The following is an 18,633-nucleotide window of genomic DNA, read 5'->3' on the forward strand; positions in this document are numbered from 1 at the left end:
AATCTGGATGCTAGGAGCATGCACTGCCCTGGAGGAAGAGGGGAACTGCTGCTCCAAGGCTCACTTAGTAGACAGAGCCAGGGAGTGTTTGTACATATATCCATTCCCCTATTTCTTTATGTTGAAATTCATGAGTTCGCACCAAAACCCTGTAGCTCCTATTCAAACTCAACACTAGAGTCTGTTCTCGTCTTTTCCTTTTCTAACAACTCCTCTAAAAATCAGAGAGCTGGCTTTCATTAGCCTTAGTATTTCTTCTGGTTTAATCAAGTTCCCTGTTCCTACACAATCCAACATTGCCATCCCTTTCCTGAATGGATGTCCTCCCCATCTCAAGTGTAGGGAGGCTCCCAGCACTAGGCCACATCCCAGCTCTCACCCACATATCCCAGGCTGGGAACCCATTTGGATAGCAGCCCTACCTAATGTTGAACTGTGGGTAAAGGAAGAGATCCTCATTTTCACTTGTATCCCAAATATCTAAAACAGATCCTAGCGCATGGAAAGCAATAAAAGACACTTTGAAGAATTAATTTTATAAAACTGCACAGTCAACAGTTCATTTAAATTCTTTATATTCAAATACTTTTCAAATATTTTCCCATCATAATAGATAAACTTTTTATAAAGTTATCAAACAGATTCAGAAACAGTTTTTTAAAAACTTAACTCTAGGCAACGTGAAGTTTATATCTGGATTTATTTGTATGGATAAAACCTTGTAGAACTAAAAACACTCATTTTACCAATCTGTACTGCAAAATCAACATTGTTTGGGATCAGTTTAATAAAACAGAAAGGGTATTACTTTTGAACAATATTAACAGATACACTGTTAAATCAGAAAATATGGAGACTACTTCAGAGATGGATACAGGTATGATGTGGGGTGGGGATGGGCTAAAGCTTACATAACTTTGGAGGCATTTTTTAAGAATTAGGTACAGGGTCTTATGAAGGGGACTGTGTACCTGAGGCGGCCTGAATTTTAGGCAGCAAGTTGCAGGAACGAAGTTAAAGTGAAAGTGTGTAGGCCCAATGCTGGGCACAGAGCAGATACAAAATTTAAGATATTACTGAGGAACTCTGCATCTAGCCTCTTCCTCTACATACCAGGTCCTAAAAAATCTTAGATATTGCTAACTGACCAATGACTTGTCTCATCTTGGAAAACAGATTCTAAATGAAGATGTTGTTTAAACAAGAATGACACAGGATTCCAATAAGGTCTTATCATTTTAATTGACTTTAATGATTATTGCTCATCTGCAAGGATTAATATTGCATTCATTAAAAATCATTCAATACAAAATAAACTTGTTCCTCCTAAGTTGCTCTCCACATGCTCCCTCTGATGCCAGACATTTTCCCACGGTGTCCTTTGTTACATGGCTTGACAGAGACGGAGCCCTTACCGAGTATTCCTATGGACACAGTAATAGATATGGGAGCAGGGGGCAGGCCAGAGGGCAGCAGGACCTGAGCCCCTTCCCTCTAGCAGAGCTGACATGATGGATACCACTGTTGGCCAGGTTATCTCCCCTAAAGGATGTGCTGTTCTGATTGGCTGGTTAAATGCCCCGGGAAAAGGGCTTGAACTGTTAGCATCTACAGAGAAGAAAGCACGGTTGCAGTGGGAAGGGGTAGGGTAGGGAGAAAAAAGAAAGGGAAAAAATTTTTGGCAAGATCACTGTCCCCTGATAGGAAGTCACAGGGTGGAAGCTTTCCTTTCTTATATTTCTGTTTTTAATTAATGCCTGTCCCGCTGATCAATAACAACAGGGAAATGAAAATTTCTAGTATCTAGCACTAATGCCTGACCCAACTTTGAAGGATCACAAGCTAGAACAAGTTGAGGATTTAGAATCCTGGATAATTATGCATTTAAAGCTCATGAGCATAAAGCTCGTCTGACCATGCAGAAAGGCTGGTAAGCAGGGTTCATGGCAGGGGAATATATCATCTCTTTGATCTGTAAGAGAGCCTTTCTGGGGATTCTTACAGAGCGTGAGCCAGGACATACTGATTACTCTAGGCACAAACTGCCCTTTGAGGTCTCAGTTCGTACACTTTCTGTGTCATGTGTAAATCAAAAGCGGTACTGCTTCTGTAAAACTAAAGTTATATGGGGCCTAATGTCCCAGACAAGTTAAACAGAGCTGATTTCCCTCACCCTGGCCCAATTTAGCCTTCCTCCTCCCATCCACACCTACCTCCCTTTAAATATTTTAAATTGCAGAAGCACAGCTGGTCAGAAATTTGCTCTTAAAGAGAGTTCAGTGCTATATACTGACTAGTGACTCAAGAAATTTGCTTCCAGCACAAGCTCATGGGCAGAGCTGATAAAATCCGCTATTATGGCCACAGTTCATTGATGCTATGAACTATGGGCTAGAAACTGGGATTATCAGAGTTTGAAATCAGCATTTCTCTAGACTCAACTCTGCACTTTTAGCTCCAAAGGTTCAAAAGATAAACTGATAACAACTAATCACTCAAGCAGCTCCTCAATATTAAGACTAAACATTTTTCTTACTTAAAAAACCCTAAAACAAAAACAGAAATAAATGCTAGGGGACAAAATTCAACTTAGCAGAACAGTCTGGTTAAAAACCTGGAAAATGAGAGGGTCTGGTGGGAAGTGGAGGAAGGGCTGTACTAAATCCAAGTGGGCCTACTGGATCTTAACAAGCAACACTCACTAGTATACATCTCTGAACCAAACATACCACCTTTACACAGGAAACAGGGCTTGGAATATCTAGGGGAAATTAACATGCACCACCTACATCTAACCTACCTGCCTGGTAGGTACCATCCCTGCTCCTCTGAAGAAGTGAAAGAGCACTGATTCCAGCAGCTGAGAAATGGGCTCTTTTAAGGCAATTTAGACATTGCAGATTGTTCCACACAGACGGTACCTTAGCGTCTCCTGTTAATAAGGTACCCAATTAAGACTATTAAGTCCCCAGAAATGGAAAAGGATCACCTTTCTGGGCTGGGAGAGTAAAATCCTTCTTTAGTGACTAGGGTGAGAAACCTTTAATCTCAGTTTCATCTAAAGAGCCATGAAGTAAGTTCCTGTGTGGTCTGTAGAACTTGGATAATGAGATGAAAAAAAAAAAGCAAGAAAGAAATTATAGGAAAAAAAAATCAAAAGGAAAGGATTAAGAAGAAAATAAAAGTTATCTTAAAAAATATTTCTTTTAGAATTGTGTGGTTCATGTGTTCTGGTCCTTGGTAATATGGTCCATTAGTATCTGTAAAGAAAGAGTGACTGGTTAGCACCTGTGTCTTCCACATGAGAGTTCCAAGAGAAAAATCAAAAACAGAGAACACTCTCCAGGGTCTTCCCTTGCACAGGCCAGGGATTCCTGCAGTCATTCCCCAGGGATCATTTCTCACGGTGCTTCCACAGGATTTCCAACAATGCCATCTCTAGCTTTCTCTCCTGCTCCCTAATAAGTCAGTGATTTTCAATGTGACAATATGCTAGAATAATCTGAAGAAGTTTTACAAAATAAGCCTGGGCCCCATTCTAGACTTAACTCTATCAGGGGGGAGGCTCAAGCTCCAAAATTTTAGAAAATGCTGACTTCTTTATATCTACTACTAGATAAATAATTTCTCTGTTTACTTTTTAGTGTGGGGCAGAGTTCTTATACATTTCAAAATCAGCTATAATACTATTTAGAAAAGTCTGCTTGGTATAATATCAGGGAGAACATCTTTTCATTTACTTTCCCCCGAGTTACCTGTAGTAATTGGGTTTGAATGGCCCATTTTTGTTGAGTCCCAGATATTTTGCTTGGTCATCTGTCAGCTCTGTCAGGTGGGCATCAAATGATGGCAGGTGCAAGCTGGCAACGTACTCATCTAAGAACAAAACAGCAGTGAGCAAACTCCATATAAAATATGCCTCTCAGGGCATAAGCTCCTATTATTTCATCTGAAGCTTTCTGAGAGAGAGGACAAGGCTTGGAATAACACTGAAAGAATCTAACTTGGAATATTTGCCTAATTAAAAAAACCACTCAACGTTGTCTTTAAAGTATCTTTCAGTACAATCAGAATGTATTAAGAAAGCCATTTGGCAGAGTGACAAAATAGGGCAACTTGTACTGCCCCATTCTTCTCTGGCAAAGCTTCTGGGTTCACCTCAATGGCCAACATAACACGTACTACCCTCATCTTCCTGTAGCAATTTCCTTAGCTGAACTATAGTCAAATTCTGAATCAAGGTGGAACCTAGTGAGCTCAAAAGAGTTAAGTCGTCAACATTTACTTAGGGTAAGATCCATAACGGCCTCAAATCTTTGGATCATGGATTTCTAAGGCAGCTGGCACAACTGTATTAGTTTTCCATAGATAAGCTTCCTGGGCTTTTACCTTTATGAATATGAATTAAAAACCAAAAAGCAATCAGAGGTAAGCTGCTGGAGGGGACAAGAACAAGGTGGTTTTTAGCTGTAAGAGGACAGGGGTTTGGGCTGACGAAAGAGAGGGGAGAGTGGCATCATATCTGGAAAGGTAAGGATCTAAAGCTGATGCATTAATCATGTAAACACAGCACAGCTGACCGCTGGAATGACAGGAGACCATTTACATGTCTGATAGAGGATGGACAATAAAACCCATATTTGGTTTCTGTTTCTTCCATTTTAGTCCCAGGCTGTAATCAGTGGTAGTTAAGTTTACTCAACTTCATAAACTGCTTGCGATAACAGCATCTACCCTAAACCACTGTGCTAAAGCACCTTTACTCATTAGCTGTATTTCTTGCTACAATTTTGCAATGTATGTATTCTCACCTTACTGATAAAGAAACTGAGGCTCATGGAGATTAGAACTTGTCCTGAGGTCCAAAAACCATTAAGTGCCAGAAGAGGGATTATAATCCTGACTCTAAATTCAATGCTTTTCACGATACTCATTTTACCAAACCACGCAACAGTCTAGGGATCAACACAGGTTTCCATTTTCACTCACCCATTTTTTTAGGGAGCAAGTATACATCTTGTTTGTATCGTCCCTCGGGCGCATTATAGAGTTCTATCAGTGCCAAAGCCTAAGGCAGGAAAAGTGGGTCAGAAAACACAAAAACACTTCTTAGGGACATTAAAATAAAACTAGGTTTAACAGGGTCTTGGGGTAAGTACTTAGTGAACTACCACAGCGGCAGCATCCAGGACTTCGACTGTAATAAACACCAGCACACATCATAAGAGGATTTATTGGTGCTTTTGTTTTAGTTCCTAATAAAAGAACAGACTAAATACAACTAAGCTGGAACACTGTATTCCTAATGAAAATAGCTAACACAAAGAAACACAAACACTGACTCTACCTAACTATTATTTTCTATACTCGAGAAAGCCGAAATCTTGACAACTTGTAACTTGAAGAAAATAGGTTGCTAAGAACATAGGAGGCCACACTATCACTGGAACTCGGATCCAGGCCTGGATCCAGTCATCTCAGTGCAGGCTAGGCTGACGTTCTGTCACGTACCTGTGTTGTAGCTGTGATGGACAGAACGAAGGTGGGCACCGTGGAGCAGCTCAGATTGAGCAGGCGACCCTGAAATGTTGAGACAGAGCCCTGGGGTGAGTTGTGTGATCCCTGTCACATCACAAAAGCCACGCAAATGCAGGAAAGGACTTTATTCCCCTCTCGACTCAGCTGGTAGAGGAAGAAGCACAGTTTCAAATCAGGACTCTAGGTTTTATCTTATTTTCTGTAAGTCCATCTGAGTCTGACACACTAATGAATCAGCTGTGGTCAGGAAGTAGTGTGTTGTTTAGTAAAAAATAGATACTTTTTGAGTGATTCTATTTTGGGGACCAGACTATATTTGAGAAATACACTTCTAGCCAAAGTTAGAGCTCAGGAAAAAGCAAGCCGAATATGTTTGCCCTGCCACCCCTCCCGCAAGGGTGCTAAGCACGCTGCTGTGCTGCCCGCGCCCACAGTATGTGCACCTCTGCCAGAAGGACGACACGCTTGCCGTCGGGCCAGATGACATGATCCACCTGAGAACGTACTCGCTCCCAAGTCAGCTCAGGAGTGCGGAGGCTGGTCTGAAAGGAAGAGAGCACAGTTGACTGGCTATAATGGAAGAAGGAAAAAAGGTCTAGTAACAGGTAAGAGAAACCTTACCACATCAATTTCTGTGTTTGAATGGCCCATATTGCATACGATACAACTGTTTTTCATGCGATCCAAATGCTCCCGTGTCACTACATTCTTATTTCCTAAAAGTAAAATAGAGTAGCTGAGGAAAGAGATCCTGTAGGGGAAAGGTACTGACTGACTTTCAGTTAAAACATGGGAAAGAGAACTCCTGGCACTAAAGACCATGTATACACTGTGAGGAAAGAAGTGTGTGTTGCATAATAGCTCTTTAGGTTCAGTTATTTCATTTTAAGATCAAGCAGTACATAAAGACATAAAGAAAAAAGGCTCTTTGTTCCAGAAAATCTGACTGCTTACTCTAGTTTTCAGACTTTTATGTAGGACACAAGTCTCACCTACTTTATAGGTAAGTCATCTAGATCACATTCAAGATTTAACCTCAGTTAATACTCTTTCATGTATACCAAAGCACTGCTGGGCTTCCCTGATGGCTCAGACAGTAAAGAAATTCCCTGCAGTGCAGGAGACCTGGGTTCCACCCCTGGTCGGGAAGATCCCCTGGAGAAGGGAATGGCTACCCACTCCAGTATTCTTGCCTAGAGAATTCCATGGACAGAAGAGCCTAGCAGGTTACAGTCATGGGGTCACAAAGAGTCAGACATGACTGAGTGACTAACACAAAGCTCTGACACTCACCTGTGCAAGTTATTACAACATCAACTTGCCGGATGACTTCATTTAGCTTTACCACCCTGAACCCATCCATGCTGGAAGAAAAGGAAGGAATACTATGAGCAGGAGTAGGACAGAAGCTGGTCACAAAATGAGGCAAATTTGTTTCTGAAGTTAGATCTAGCTAGGGTTATCTCACTGGAATGATAAGTGATAAGCTGTGCTGAAAGATACACACTGGCCCCTTCAGACTCCCCAAGATTCCATCCAGGAAGGGGAAATACCAAGAAGCTCTATGAATGCCCTATGATTACAATGGAGAGAAGAGAGCAATCATAGCTCTCTTCTCCTTTGAGGAATTTCCCCAAGGACTAGTTAATACAATCAGTCACAAACTCATGGAAATACAAAGTACCTGGAGCGAATCTAATGGTATTACCATTCTGTTCTTACCAGGCCTGCAGAGCACAGATGGGGTCAATTTCCGTGATATAGACAATTGCTCCAAGGGCCTTGAGAGCAGCACAGCAGCCCTTTCCCACCTGCAGACGTAAAACAGAAGTCAGGTCCACTAAGGCATGGGTATTTAGGATGGGTTTCCCTGCTGGTTCAGCGGCGAAGGATCCACCTGCAATGCAGGAGATGCAGGTTCGAGCCCTGGTTTGTGAGATTCCCCTGGAGTAGGAAATGGCAACACATTTTAGTACTCTTGCTGGAGAAGGGAATGGCTATCCACTCCTGTACTCCTGCCTGAATATCCCACGGACACAGGAGCCTGGTGGGCTACAGTCCAAAGGGTTGGACACAACTGAGTAACTGAGCCCAGCACACACACATTTGGGCAGATAGACTCTCTGGGAGATGGGAATTAACCTCCCTAAACCCATCAATCATCTAGCAAATCCTTGCAAAGATGCTCTAATCCAAACAGAGGAGAAACTGATCCTGATTATATTGTGATCAAAGAAGTGATTTAGAAGACATTTCATAGCAAAGGCTGGACAGTAAAAGAGATAAAGGAAATAAAAGTATCACCATCAGGGAAACGAGACTAAGGGAAGAGCAGCTTGGTCTGAAGGTTACTTCAGATTCTTATTCTAAGAAAACTTGATTAACTGTCACTTGAGAAGTATCTAACTCAAGACAGTCTAGCAGCTCAGGAACTTCTGTGGATCATTCTTTATGACGATAAATACAATCTCATCATCTGTTAAGTTTAGAGATAATCAACTATATGCCACTTAAGATTCTACCCTTCACTGGCCACCTGTGGGGCCAAAATGCTACATATTTAACTTGAGTTAAGTCTCATAAAAGGTTACTGTTATAACTGGGGGGAAATGATGCCAACATTCCATATCATAAGACAAAGTGGTGCAATCTGAAAACTCAATTCATTCCATATGTCTGTATTTGTTAAGTGTGAATAAAGGACTTTTGCTACAATTTTGAGATACTTTATCTAAAAGCATATTTTAAACTCTTTATCAGTACTCTACACTGACAACACAAATCTCCTTCAGTCAACATTTTTAACAAGCCTGTGAAAAGGCAGACACTAAGGCCCAGCTACTTACCTCACCATAGCCACACACTACCACTTGTTTCCCACCAAACATTACATCTGTGGTCCTCTTCAGGCTGTGGAAATAGACAAGGTCTCAACTCAAACATTATTAGCTGAAACAGGGTCCCTCTGAAAGTGTGGGGCAACGCCCCATGAAAACTTCAACTAGAAGCTGATTGGGCTCAGTATGAGATAGAACCCCTCTAACAAACTTTTAAAGCCCTTGGAAGACCAGGGGGCAAAACTGGAATGATATCAGACTAACATTATAACCCAACCCAAATTTATCTCCTACAAATCTGAATAATTGTAAGTTTCAACCTACCCATCCAAAATGGATTCTCGGCAGCAGTATAAGTTATCAAACTTCTGTTTGGTAACAGAATCATTGACGTTCATGGCTGGAACACAGAGCTTCCCAGCTTTGGAGAGCTGATACAGCCTAAAGGGGGAAGAAAGCCACAAAAACAAAAACAAAGTTAGCTGGTAAAACACAGTAACTGGCAAAGTCTGCCTAATTCTCTTCAGGCTCTGTGCTGCCCTCCCCAGTCTTATTTATTGCCCAAGAATATCATTGCCCAAGAGTATCAGTAAACAAGATATTTCCTTGTTATCCCTCCTCACGTCTTTTCATTTTCTCTTCCCCAACCCCACTCCTTTTTTTGGAAGGGAAAAAACCAGTCTTTCAATTTAAGAAATTTACTTCTCTTCCATAAAAGGGGATATAGTTCCTTAGACCAAGCATTTTCTCAATCTTTAAGAAAAAATAAAAACCCATGCCTACTTCTGATAAAGATTATCAATGATTCTAATATGGTTCCGTGCGTGTGTGTTTAAGCATATGCAAGGTGCCCCCAAATGAGAAATACTCTTTCAGGTATATTTTAGGTATTACAACAAGCAAATCATATTTTGCCCAGGTTTATTTTTAATAATATGTATAACATATAGTTTTACAATAGCTTTTTAATTTCAAATATAAAAGTATATTCTAAAATTGAATACAGTTTTTCAAGATATACTTCTCTCCCTACCTCCCAGCACTGATTGAGAATCACAGTGGAATAAATGGGTGAGAAAATGTCTGAACTAGAATCTGAAATAACCTCTTTTAGGGTCTCCTTGATTTTTTAAAGGTAAAAACTCAAAAGTTTTATCTAATGAAAATACTCCCATTTAAGTTACAAGTCGGAAACACAGCTCTAAAGCCTAAAAGAGACCAGAAGAATCTGCTGAGGCAAGGACACAAGGGGCAGCTACTCCAGAATCTGTTACCTGTGAACACCAGTCACGCTCTCTTCCACAATGCCTCGGATCTTCTTAAACACGTTTGGATACTTCTTATAAACCCAGTGGGTTAAGTCTCCCCCATCATCCAGGATCTATAGAACAGCCAGAAGACTTCTATGGGCATTCAGGCTGCTAGAGCTGGGGGGAACTTTGAACCCACTTTCTGCACTAGTAAGAGAGCCCTATATGTTTTGGAAGAGCACTCCTCAGGGCTCCTTAGAGCAGGTTTAGATAGTGGAAACACAGTCAAATTTGTTGGTGTAAAATGGTTAAAAGGATTCCTAAGTTTGTTCTAGGCTACAATGAAGAGTAGTAGTAGGCTAATCACACACTCGTTTTTAGTCTAGAGCCCTGAAATACAGCCCCTTGGAATACAAAAGGAGAGCTGGGGCAGGAAGGAAAGAAACCATAATTCTACTCCAAAGAGATACCATATCATGTTCTTCTATTTCATTCTGCTGTGTTTGAGCCACATGTGTTCAGTTGGTCTTACCCTTCCCCCGCCTTTCCATTCAGCACTGAGAACAACTCTGAAAAGCTATCAAGCTAAACATTTTGGCAACAAAGTAAGTGTGTAAGACCAAACATCCAAAACATATTTAGGGAACCATGCTTTGAGGGAAAAAAGGAAAGAAATCCATTGTCAGAAGTATAGGATGAATATGCATTATTACCATATTGGCTTGCCACCCATCCATGTTCACACAGCGGTCAATACACCACCAGAAGTCATCTTCTGACTCGCCCTTCCAAGCAAACACTGCAACTCCTGTAGAGATGAAAACAAATCAGCGGATTCCTCCTTTGGGCAGTGTCCTATACCAACATCTCTGAGATCTGAAGAGAAAAAGGCTATGGAAATTACTCTGGAAAGGAAACAACTTAGGAAGGGCAAAAAGTTAAAAGAGCATCTTTGGTCCAGAAATCAGTTAAGAATTTAAGGGATTTTTATTTTAAAAGTATTTTAGAACCTTAAAATGTTACTCTCTTTGGCCAACTTTTCCTTTAAATGATTCTATTTGTTTATCTTTGGCCGTGCTGGGTCTCCGTTGCCGCATGGGCTTTTCTCCAGTAGCGGCGAGCAGGGACTGCTCTCTACTTGCAGGAGTGTGGGCTTCTCATTGTGGGGGCTTCTCTTGTTTTGGAGTATGGATTCTAGAGTACACAGGCTTCAGCAGTTCAGCACACGGGCTCAGTAGTTGTGGCTCCCAAGCTCTAGAGCACAGGCTCAACAGTTGTGGCGCACGGGCTTAGTTGCTCTGTGGCATGTGGGATCTTCCTGGATCAGGGATCAAACCCATGTCTCCTGTACTGGCAGGTGGATTCTTACTGAGCCACCAGGGAAGCCCCTCTTTGGTCATTTTTTATATGGAACTTTCTTCTAAGGAGATAAAATGAAGCGGGAATCAAAACAAAGTTGTTCATTACATTGTTTATGTTAGCAAATATCTTGAAACTACTTAGGAAAATAGTGAAGTAAAAATCACATGGTCACATGACTATTATAAATGATACTGTCAAATTTTTGAGTGACATGGAAACTACTTCTGAAAATGTTATATTTAGGTTATAAAATTGGATATATAGAGACTTATTTCATTTCTGTAAAAAGTGAACAGAAAAAATGAGAAATATGATAATATATTTATCATATATCATAATATATGATAATAAAAAAGGAGATAATATATTATCTCTGTGTAGCAGGATTTTAGGTTTTTTTGGGAACCTCTAAAACTTTCTGCAATAAACATCTGAAAAGAGTAAAGAAGAAAAACAAAAGTGAGATACAGTTGCTTTCTGAGGATCACAGGAAAGTGAAAGAACCTTAAAAAACTTCAGAGTAATTTTCCTTTGAACATTTTAACAATAGAAATTGTTTTCTGTTTAACTGAACTCATAACTAGTTCATATATTTTCAGTGCAATACTGAACAACAAATTATCTAATGAATTATCAGATCTAATGAACACAAGGTACTTGTGTCCTCTCAAAAGTGATGAAACTTTTGTGAAAGGAGACCAGCTGAGCTCATACTCATATAGCTCACATAGTTTAAACTTCTTATTCATTTAATATTAGAATTAGGCATTTCTCCACATAGTAGATTCTTCAGAAAGATCACTTTTTAAAAAAGTGAATGTGTACAAAGATCATTTTAAATGATTATATAATGTTCCATTATGGATCTGGATCTTCATTGTCCATTTCCTTCCTTTTGACATTTTTTATTACCCTCTACATTTTATAGCTCCTAGACATACATGACAGTAAAGATAGTTCTGGTATGTAAAAATTATGTTTGAATATTTACTTTGAGGTAAAGTCAGTGAAAAAAAGCTGAACTTACCGGCCTCAGCCAGTGCTGCAGCCACCTCATTCTGAGTGGAGTAGATGTTGCAGGCAGACCAACGGCACTGAGCCCCCAGGGCACAGAGTGTCTCAATCAACACCTACGTAGATGTATAAAGAGACAAAGTGAGAAAGATGAGGGCCAGACAGGAGTGCTGATTAACACAACAATACCTAGGAATTCAGTGGCAACAGGTGCAACACTGGGAAGTAACAAAAGGGTATAATTCACTACTTAATAAACCGGAATCTGCCTTTACCCAAAACAGGTAATCTGAATAACATATTTAGAGCTATCATATTTTACAAATCTAGATCTCCCTAAGGCAGGTTTGTTAAAAGTAACCCATACAATCAAAGTAGTAAATCCTGTTATAGTGTAACTGGAAGGTTCCGTTGATAGTTAGCATTTGGAGGTTAGATCGGGAAGGAAGAGCAAGTAAAAACAATCACCGTGCCCCTCCTCAGCCCACTACCAGAAGCCCATCATTTTCTCCCATCAAACTCACCGCTGTCTGGGCTGTGATGTGTGTACAGCCCACTATTTTAGCACCAGCCAAGGGCTTCTCCCCCTGAGCACGTTTCCTGAGTGAAATCAGAGCAGACATGTCTGTGAAAGAACAGAGGATTTGAGCTAGGTCTGCACTAGTGAGATTATTAATTTCTGCCCCAGCAACATCTAGGGCTGAGATATGGTGAGGTAAGGGAGAAAAACTATTTTTTTTTTTTTTGGCCTTGCCACACAGCTTGTGGAACTTTAGTTCCCAATCAGGGACTGAACCTGGGCCCTTGTCAGTGAGAGCACAGAGTCCTAACCACTGGACCACCAGGGAATTCCCTCTAAGCATATTTATTTGATGTCTGGCAGCTTCAACTGCAGAACAAGAGCAGGGAGTTGTCATCTAACCACCTGGAATTTCTCTGTTCTGCCTTATATGTAGAGGGCTTGAAAGTGAAAAGTGAAAGTGTTAGTCACTCAGTTGTGTCTGACTCTTTGTGACCGCATGGACTGTAGCCCGTTATACCTCTTCTGTCCATGGGATTTCACAGGCAAGAATACTAGAGTGGATAGCCATTCCCTTCCCCAGGGGATCTTCCCAACCCAGGGATCAAACCCAGGTATACTGCATTGCAGGCAGATTCTTCACCATCTGAGCCACCAGGGAAGCCCATTGAGGGCTTATACGTAGTCAAATTCTCAAAAGCGGAAGGTGAGTGTCATCCTTCATTTGGGAGAAGAAGGAGTAGTTATGTCACTGGCTAATGGATTCCTACATAGTAAAATCATCAGATCTGGAAGACTTTGCATCAGCAGACGCCACTTGCTTCTGTTTTTCTATGCTGTCTAACCCTATTCTGTCAGTTTTTCTGAGTTCTGTACTGCCGCCCAGTATAGAACATGTCTCCAGTGTGAAAGCAACAAAAGTAAAGAGACATTATTTTGAGTGGGGCTGGGTAGAGAAACCAAGATTTAACTGATTGTCAAATTATTTTCACTCTTGATCCAGCAGAGGGTGCTCAGGATCAAAGATCAAAAGAGACCCTAGGTCACCACATCCTTAGCTGAAAACCCTCCCAACATTTGCTACTTCTGGGAAATCTGGGTCTCTGAGATTGGCAGCGATGGCAGGATCCCGCAGAACTAACCACTATGTACTGATCCAGGACTTGCTGACTCTGCAAGCAGATCTCTGAATATGGTGTCATGGGGAGGAAAAGAGAAACTACTCTGTGTAATTACCACACGCTGAGAACAGGAAGCAGCAGAGAGAACAAGAACAAGAATCCTGAGGCTCAAGCTCCACACAGAGAGAGCTGTTTATACAAGTCCAGGATACTGAAGTTTCCCAGGAGACTTTCGTTAGCTTTCAAGCCTTAAGTTGTTTGTGCATCCTGATGACCAGCAAGTGGGTTGCTTCTGGTCCCCGACCCACTCCCTTTCTTTACCTTGCTCTGCAATCTCAATCTCCCGGCGTCCAAATTCTGCCTGCTTGATGTTCTTCACACAGAAATTGCTGCTGCCCTTGGAGTTGGTTTGCTGCTTTTCTCGGGGGGAAACCTCATCATCAGAGCTATCTGTGTAGGATGCAGCTAAAGCCAGGAAAGAAAGAAATGAGGAAAGAAAAACCTCAATGGCCCCAATTCCACAGGGTGCAGTTCCCAAAGGACTCTCAAATTTAAGTTAAGCAAATGCTCTTAACTGGAGCCACCTTTTACATCACTCTCTGTTCTGCCTTTTACATCACTCTCCATTCTCCTTCAGGTCTAAGAAATGGTATGAATGAGACTCCGGTAGATCCTTTAGTGTTGTGGCTCTTTTACCCATCCTGATCATTTTGCCATCAGTGCCTGTGATAAGGAGCTATTGATCCCAAAATATGCACCAGCTCATGGGCTACTTGGTCCCAACTGGGACTGGAACCAGACATGGCGAAAATGGAAGAGCAATTTAGGGCATATAAGGAATGCTATTTCTGTAGGTCACCGTTCTCAAAGTATCTAAAGCATCTATCAGAATCACTTGGAAGGTTCACTGCAACACAGAAGGCTAGGTCCCACTGCCAGAAATTCCCATTTGGTAGGTCTCAGGTGGCATCCAGAAATTAACATTTCAAACAAGTTCCCAAGTGCTACTGATATCGCTGTTTAGAGGGCCAAACTCTGAGACTCATTAATGCAAAAGGATAAGAACAGTAAGATAATCTTTTATTATAAAATCTTACAGAGACTTTACACTAGGGTGCACCGAGCAACAGAGAAATGACACAAAAGATAAGCAGCTCCGGTTCTATTGCCAGCCCTGATACCACTCAAAATATTCAACTTTATAAAAGCAGCCTCACAAAAAACTAAAAATGTCATTTCAGGTAGACATGCAGGAGGATATATAACAATCACTCTTTACCCTTCAAATCACTTCTTTCCCATTTCTCTGGTCACTGTCTCAGCCAGTATACCAGGTCTCTCACTGAGGGCTACAGACACATCCTCCTCTGCCCAGCTAGCACAAATAGTACTAAAGGTTATCTACCCACTAGCACAATTCACCTCTATCACTAAGCTTTTTAAAATGCTCTACTAGGTCCCCATAAAGCATGGCCATCAAGATCTCTAAAACTTCCTTAAAGCTTTTGTTGCTCATCTCAACTTTCTTTCTCTTGTAACTCAATCTTTCAAATTTTTTCTTTCTTAGCTGTAACTAGCCCGCTTGTCACCTATCACTTTCTGTATCTATTTCACTCTAAGACACTTTTTCATTTGTGACAGCCATTGTATTTGGAACTTTCCTTGCACACATGCCCACAGTGAGTGTGCATGTTTCCTTCTTTTCGAACTGGACCATGCGCATACACTGCTATTCGTACTTGTCTGCGTATCCTGTCCATGGTGGGACACAGCGCAGTGGCAGAGGGCAGAGAAGTTTCCCAAAACTGTTTGTTTATTTTTTAAAAGTCCTTGTACCTCAAGCTCAGTCCTTAAGTTAATAATACAATGCAAACAAGATTCTGGCAAAAGAGAAGAAATGGCTTTTGGTACAAATTCCTTTGCTGACATTTACAGCAATCTATGACCTTGGGCAAGCCTTTTAATCTTTTAACAATGTTTCCTCAAGTTGAACAGTGAGGGGGTAGGATTATATGCCCCATTTCCTCCAGTACTCAAACTAAGATTGTATATCCTTTTCCATGGTAATCACAATTCAAAGCAAAAGAAAAAAAAAAGATTACTTATACAAGGTTAAGATAGGAGAGGAAAACTAAGCAGAAACAGCTGCAGCCATGCAGACTGGACTCTTTCCCACTCCAGAGATGAACAGGGGAGGACACTCCAAAATCAAGGGTAGCCTGGTAACTGAAGAGTAAAATACCAATTTTTTGTGATGATTCACAGTTAAAAGACAAGGAAAAAAAAAACAATAGGTGGCAGGGTATATCTTAAACAAAGAAATCAGAAATTATGCTTCCAAAGTATACCTCTTTTTCAAGGCCAGTTCTGTCAGCCAAAATGATTCTCTCCCTTCTCAATGTGGGTAGTAAACGTGGGAATGGGAACCGGCCCAGTACTATCAACCACGCACTGGCCACAAACCACAATCAGAAATCATCAGAGGAGGAGTCTCAAGACGACAAAAGCTTCTCCAGCTACAAGCCTGGCTGGGAACATTTCCATTGCCACCCGCTAGTTATCAGCTTTTAGCACAAAGATGGGCAGTCCTGACATGAGATTTTCAAACCCTAGATAAGTGAAGAGAACCGCGTAAAGCACTAGCTCAAGGCTCTGGTACAGGGACGAGAGAGAGAGAGAACAAGGAGTTCACACCTACCTGAACTGTAGCTGTCAGTGGAGGACTGAGAGATAGAGCGAGACAAAGATCGTCGGCCAGTCTTGGTGGGGAATTTGGTGAACTCCTGCATGTCATCAGCAAACTGAATTTGCTGTAAGAGGAAGACGAAAAGTTGAAACTTAAACCAAGGATTCTATGAAATGTTTCATTTTTAAAGGCCATACAGTGTCTCCTCTAAAAGTTAATGTTATCATGTGAAAGTGAAAGTAGCTCAGTTGTGTCCGAATCTGCGACCCCACAGACTACAGTAAATGGAATTCTCCAGGCCAGAATACTGGAGTGGGTAGCCTTTCCCTTCTCCAGGGGATCTTCCCAACCAAAGGATTGAACCCGGGTCTCCCGCACTGCAGGTGGATTCTTTACCAGCTGAGCCACAAGGGAAGCCCAAGAATATTGGAGTGGGTAGCCTATTTCTTCTCCAGCGGTTCTTCCTGACCCAGGAATCGAACCAGGGTCTCCTGCATTGCAGGCAGATTCTTTACCAACTGAGCTATCAAGGAAGCCCTAATGTTATCATGTGGCTCCTACTAAATCAGCAATTCTTCCACCAGAAATGAGGGTGGCAGAAGCTATTCTCTGACTCCTCCCAAAATGCCAACTACTAGTATCTCTTCTCAAAGGTTTCAGCAGAACTGGCTTGGGGGGGGGGGGGCGGGGGGGGGCCGTTGGGGGGGGGGGAGGGAGAAGGGGAGCAGAGAGAGAAAGCTTAAGATCCAACTTCATTCAGCATTTGTCTAATTTTACAGGTCTTCTTTCTCACATTCCACAAAGCTTTCTTTCCTCTTATAACCCTGACACATTAAACTCTTTACCCCCTTGTTCACAACTCTATCAAAAAGCAGGCATGATCTCCTAGGGCGGCTTCTTGTTTTTTCTTTATTTCAGAATATTCTCTTGTAGCATATCTTATCCTGAAGTTAGCAATGGTTTTGTTACTTGAAAAGATTATGAAGAGATGCCTTAAGTGGTGATGGGCATGGGGGTGCCAATAGCCAGAGTCCAGTCATATACCTATCCTTTACAAAGGCAATGGAATAACACCAGAGCCTGCTATATCCAGTAAAATACTAGAATATCCTAATAAAAATTCAAAAACACACACCATAATAAATTCCAACTAATTTGAAGGAAGGAGAAAATAATAACTTGTTAAACTCTGTGTTTAAAACATTCTTAAATGAAATAAAGCAGAACAAGAAACTGTTGAAAGGATACTTGGAACGACTGGCTTTAATAAATGGCAAACAGCTTACAATTAAAATTATTTATAGATAAATTCATGAGTGTTTCTAAAGTGTAGGAAAACACTCTATTAAGTGTTTTAGACCTTCCTGAATTCCTGTTTAAACTGATAAATCCTTTCTTTGAAATGTAAAATAAACCTCGACCTCAGCTGAAAAACAGAACTTGAGATTCTGAATTGAGAAACAATTCAAGTTTGAGAACTTGAATCAAGCTTCTCCTCACAATCTGACTAAACCTGAAAAGGTTCCCACGGAGAATTCAATAAGCTGTTTTCAGCAAACAACTGGAAATGTAACCTATTACACATAAAAATCTTCTCTCTATAATGCTGGCAGCCTGGTTATAGGCATTTTGAAGCCAGAGTTAGTACACTGTCCATTATTTACCTCTGCTGAAGGTTCCCCTCCTGTCACATGTACCCTCCAGCTAGGGCAGCATCTGGCAGCAGTGTAAGAGTCAGGCTTAAATGTGCAGCTAAACATGAACAAGGCGATTACTGAATTAGGAGGAAAAAGTAAGGAAGCGGGAATCAAGAGAATCAAGATTTGTGTTTTTATACCAAGAATCAAAGCAGAGAATACTGATGTCTTTGGCGTTCAGCCTTCCTTACGGTCGAACTCTCACATCCATACATGGCTACTGGAAAAACCATGCTGATGTTACTTTGCCAACAAAGGTCCGTATAGTCAAAGCTATGGTTTTTCCAGTAGTCATGTATGGATGTGAGAGTTGGGCCATAAAGAAGGCTCAGTGCCGAAGAATTGATGCTTTTGAACTGTGGTGTTGAAGAAGACTCTTCAGAATCCTTTGGACTGCAAGGAGATCAAATCAGTCAATCCTAAAGGAAATCAATCCTGAATATTCATTAAAAGGACTAATGCTGAAGCTGAAGCTCCAATACTTTGGCCACCTGATGTGAGAGCCAACTCATTGGAAAAGACCTTGATGCTGGAAAAGACTGAAGGCAGGAGAAGGGGACGACAGAAGATGAGATGGTTGGATGGCATCACCAACTCAATGGACATGA

General features: G+C 41.2%; 1 protein-coding gene across 5 annotated transcripts in view; it reads right to left on the reverse strand.

The window, feature by feature from the left end:
- Positions 1 to 1,217: 1,217 nt before the first annotated feature.
- The window catches only part of AHCYL1 (adenosylhomocysteinase like 1), a 41,216-nt gene continuing 23,800 nt past the window's right edge, over positions 1,218 to 18,633 (reverse strand). For 3 of the 5 annotated variants that reach the window (XM_040232098.1, XM_040232097.1, XM_040232096.1), the window contains exons 2-17: positions 16,341 to 16,452; positions 13,964 to 14,107; positions 12,526 to 12,626; positions 12,015 to 12,117; positions 10,339 to 10,433; positions 9,650 to 9,756; positions 8,700 to 8,816; positions 8,385 to 8,448; positions 7,261 to 7,349; positions 6,832 to 6,902; positions 6,160 to 6,254; positions 5,982 to 6,080; positions 5,512 to 5,580; positions 4,990 to 5,068; positions 3,756 to 3,876; positions 1,218 to 3,260 (exon numbers count right to left, since the gene is read on the reverse strand). In XM_040232098.1, coding sequence (XP_040088032.1) covers positions 3,254 to 3,260; positions 3,756 to 3,876; positions 4,990 to 5,068; positions 5,512 to 5,580; positions 5,982 to 6,080; positions 6,160 to 6,254; positions 6,832 to 6,902; positions 7,261 to 7,349; positions 8,385 to 8,448; positions 8,700 to 8,816; positions 9,650 to 9,756; positions 10,339 to 10,433; positions 12,015 to 12,117; positions 12,526 to 12,626; positions 13,964 to 14,107; positions 16,341 to 16,452 — 1,473 coding nt within the window. In that variant the 3' untranslated portion in view covers positions 1,218 to 3,253. Of the gene's footprint in view, positions 3,261 to 3,751; positions 3,877 to 4,989; positions 5,069 to 5,511; positions 5,581 to 5,981; positions 6,255 to 6,831; positions 6,903 to 7,260; positions 7,350 to 8,384; positions 8,449 to 8,699; positions 8,817 to 9,649; positions 9,757 to 10,338; positions 10,434 to 12,014; positions 12,118 to 12,525; positions 12,627 to 13,963; positions 14,108 to 16,340; positions 16,453 to 18,633 lie in introns of those variants that run through there. The other 2 variants (XM_040232099.1, XR_005719467.1) reach the window with 2 other exon arrangements.

This window comes from Oryx dammah, unplaced genomic scaffold, assembly GCF_014754425.2.
Source record: "Oryx dammah isolate SB20612 unplaced genomic scaffold, SCBI_Odam_1.1 HiC_scaffold_28, whole genome shotgun sequence".
Classification (NCBI taxonomy): Eukaryota; Metazoa; Chordata; class Mammalia; order Artiodactyla; family Bovidae; genus Oryx; species Oryx dammah.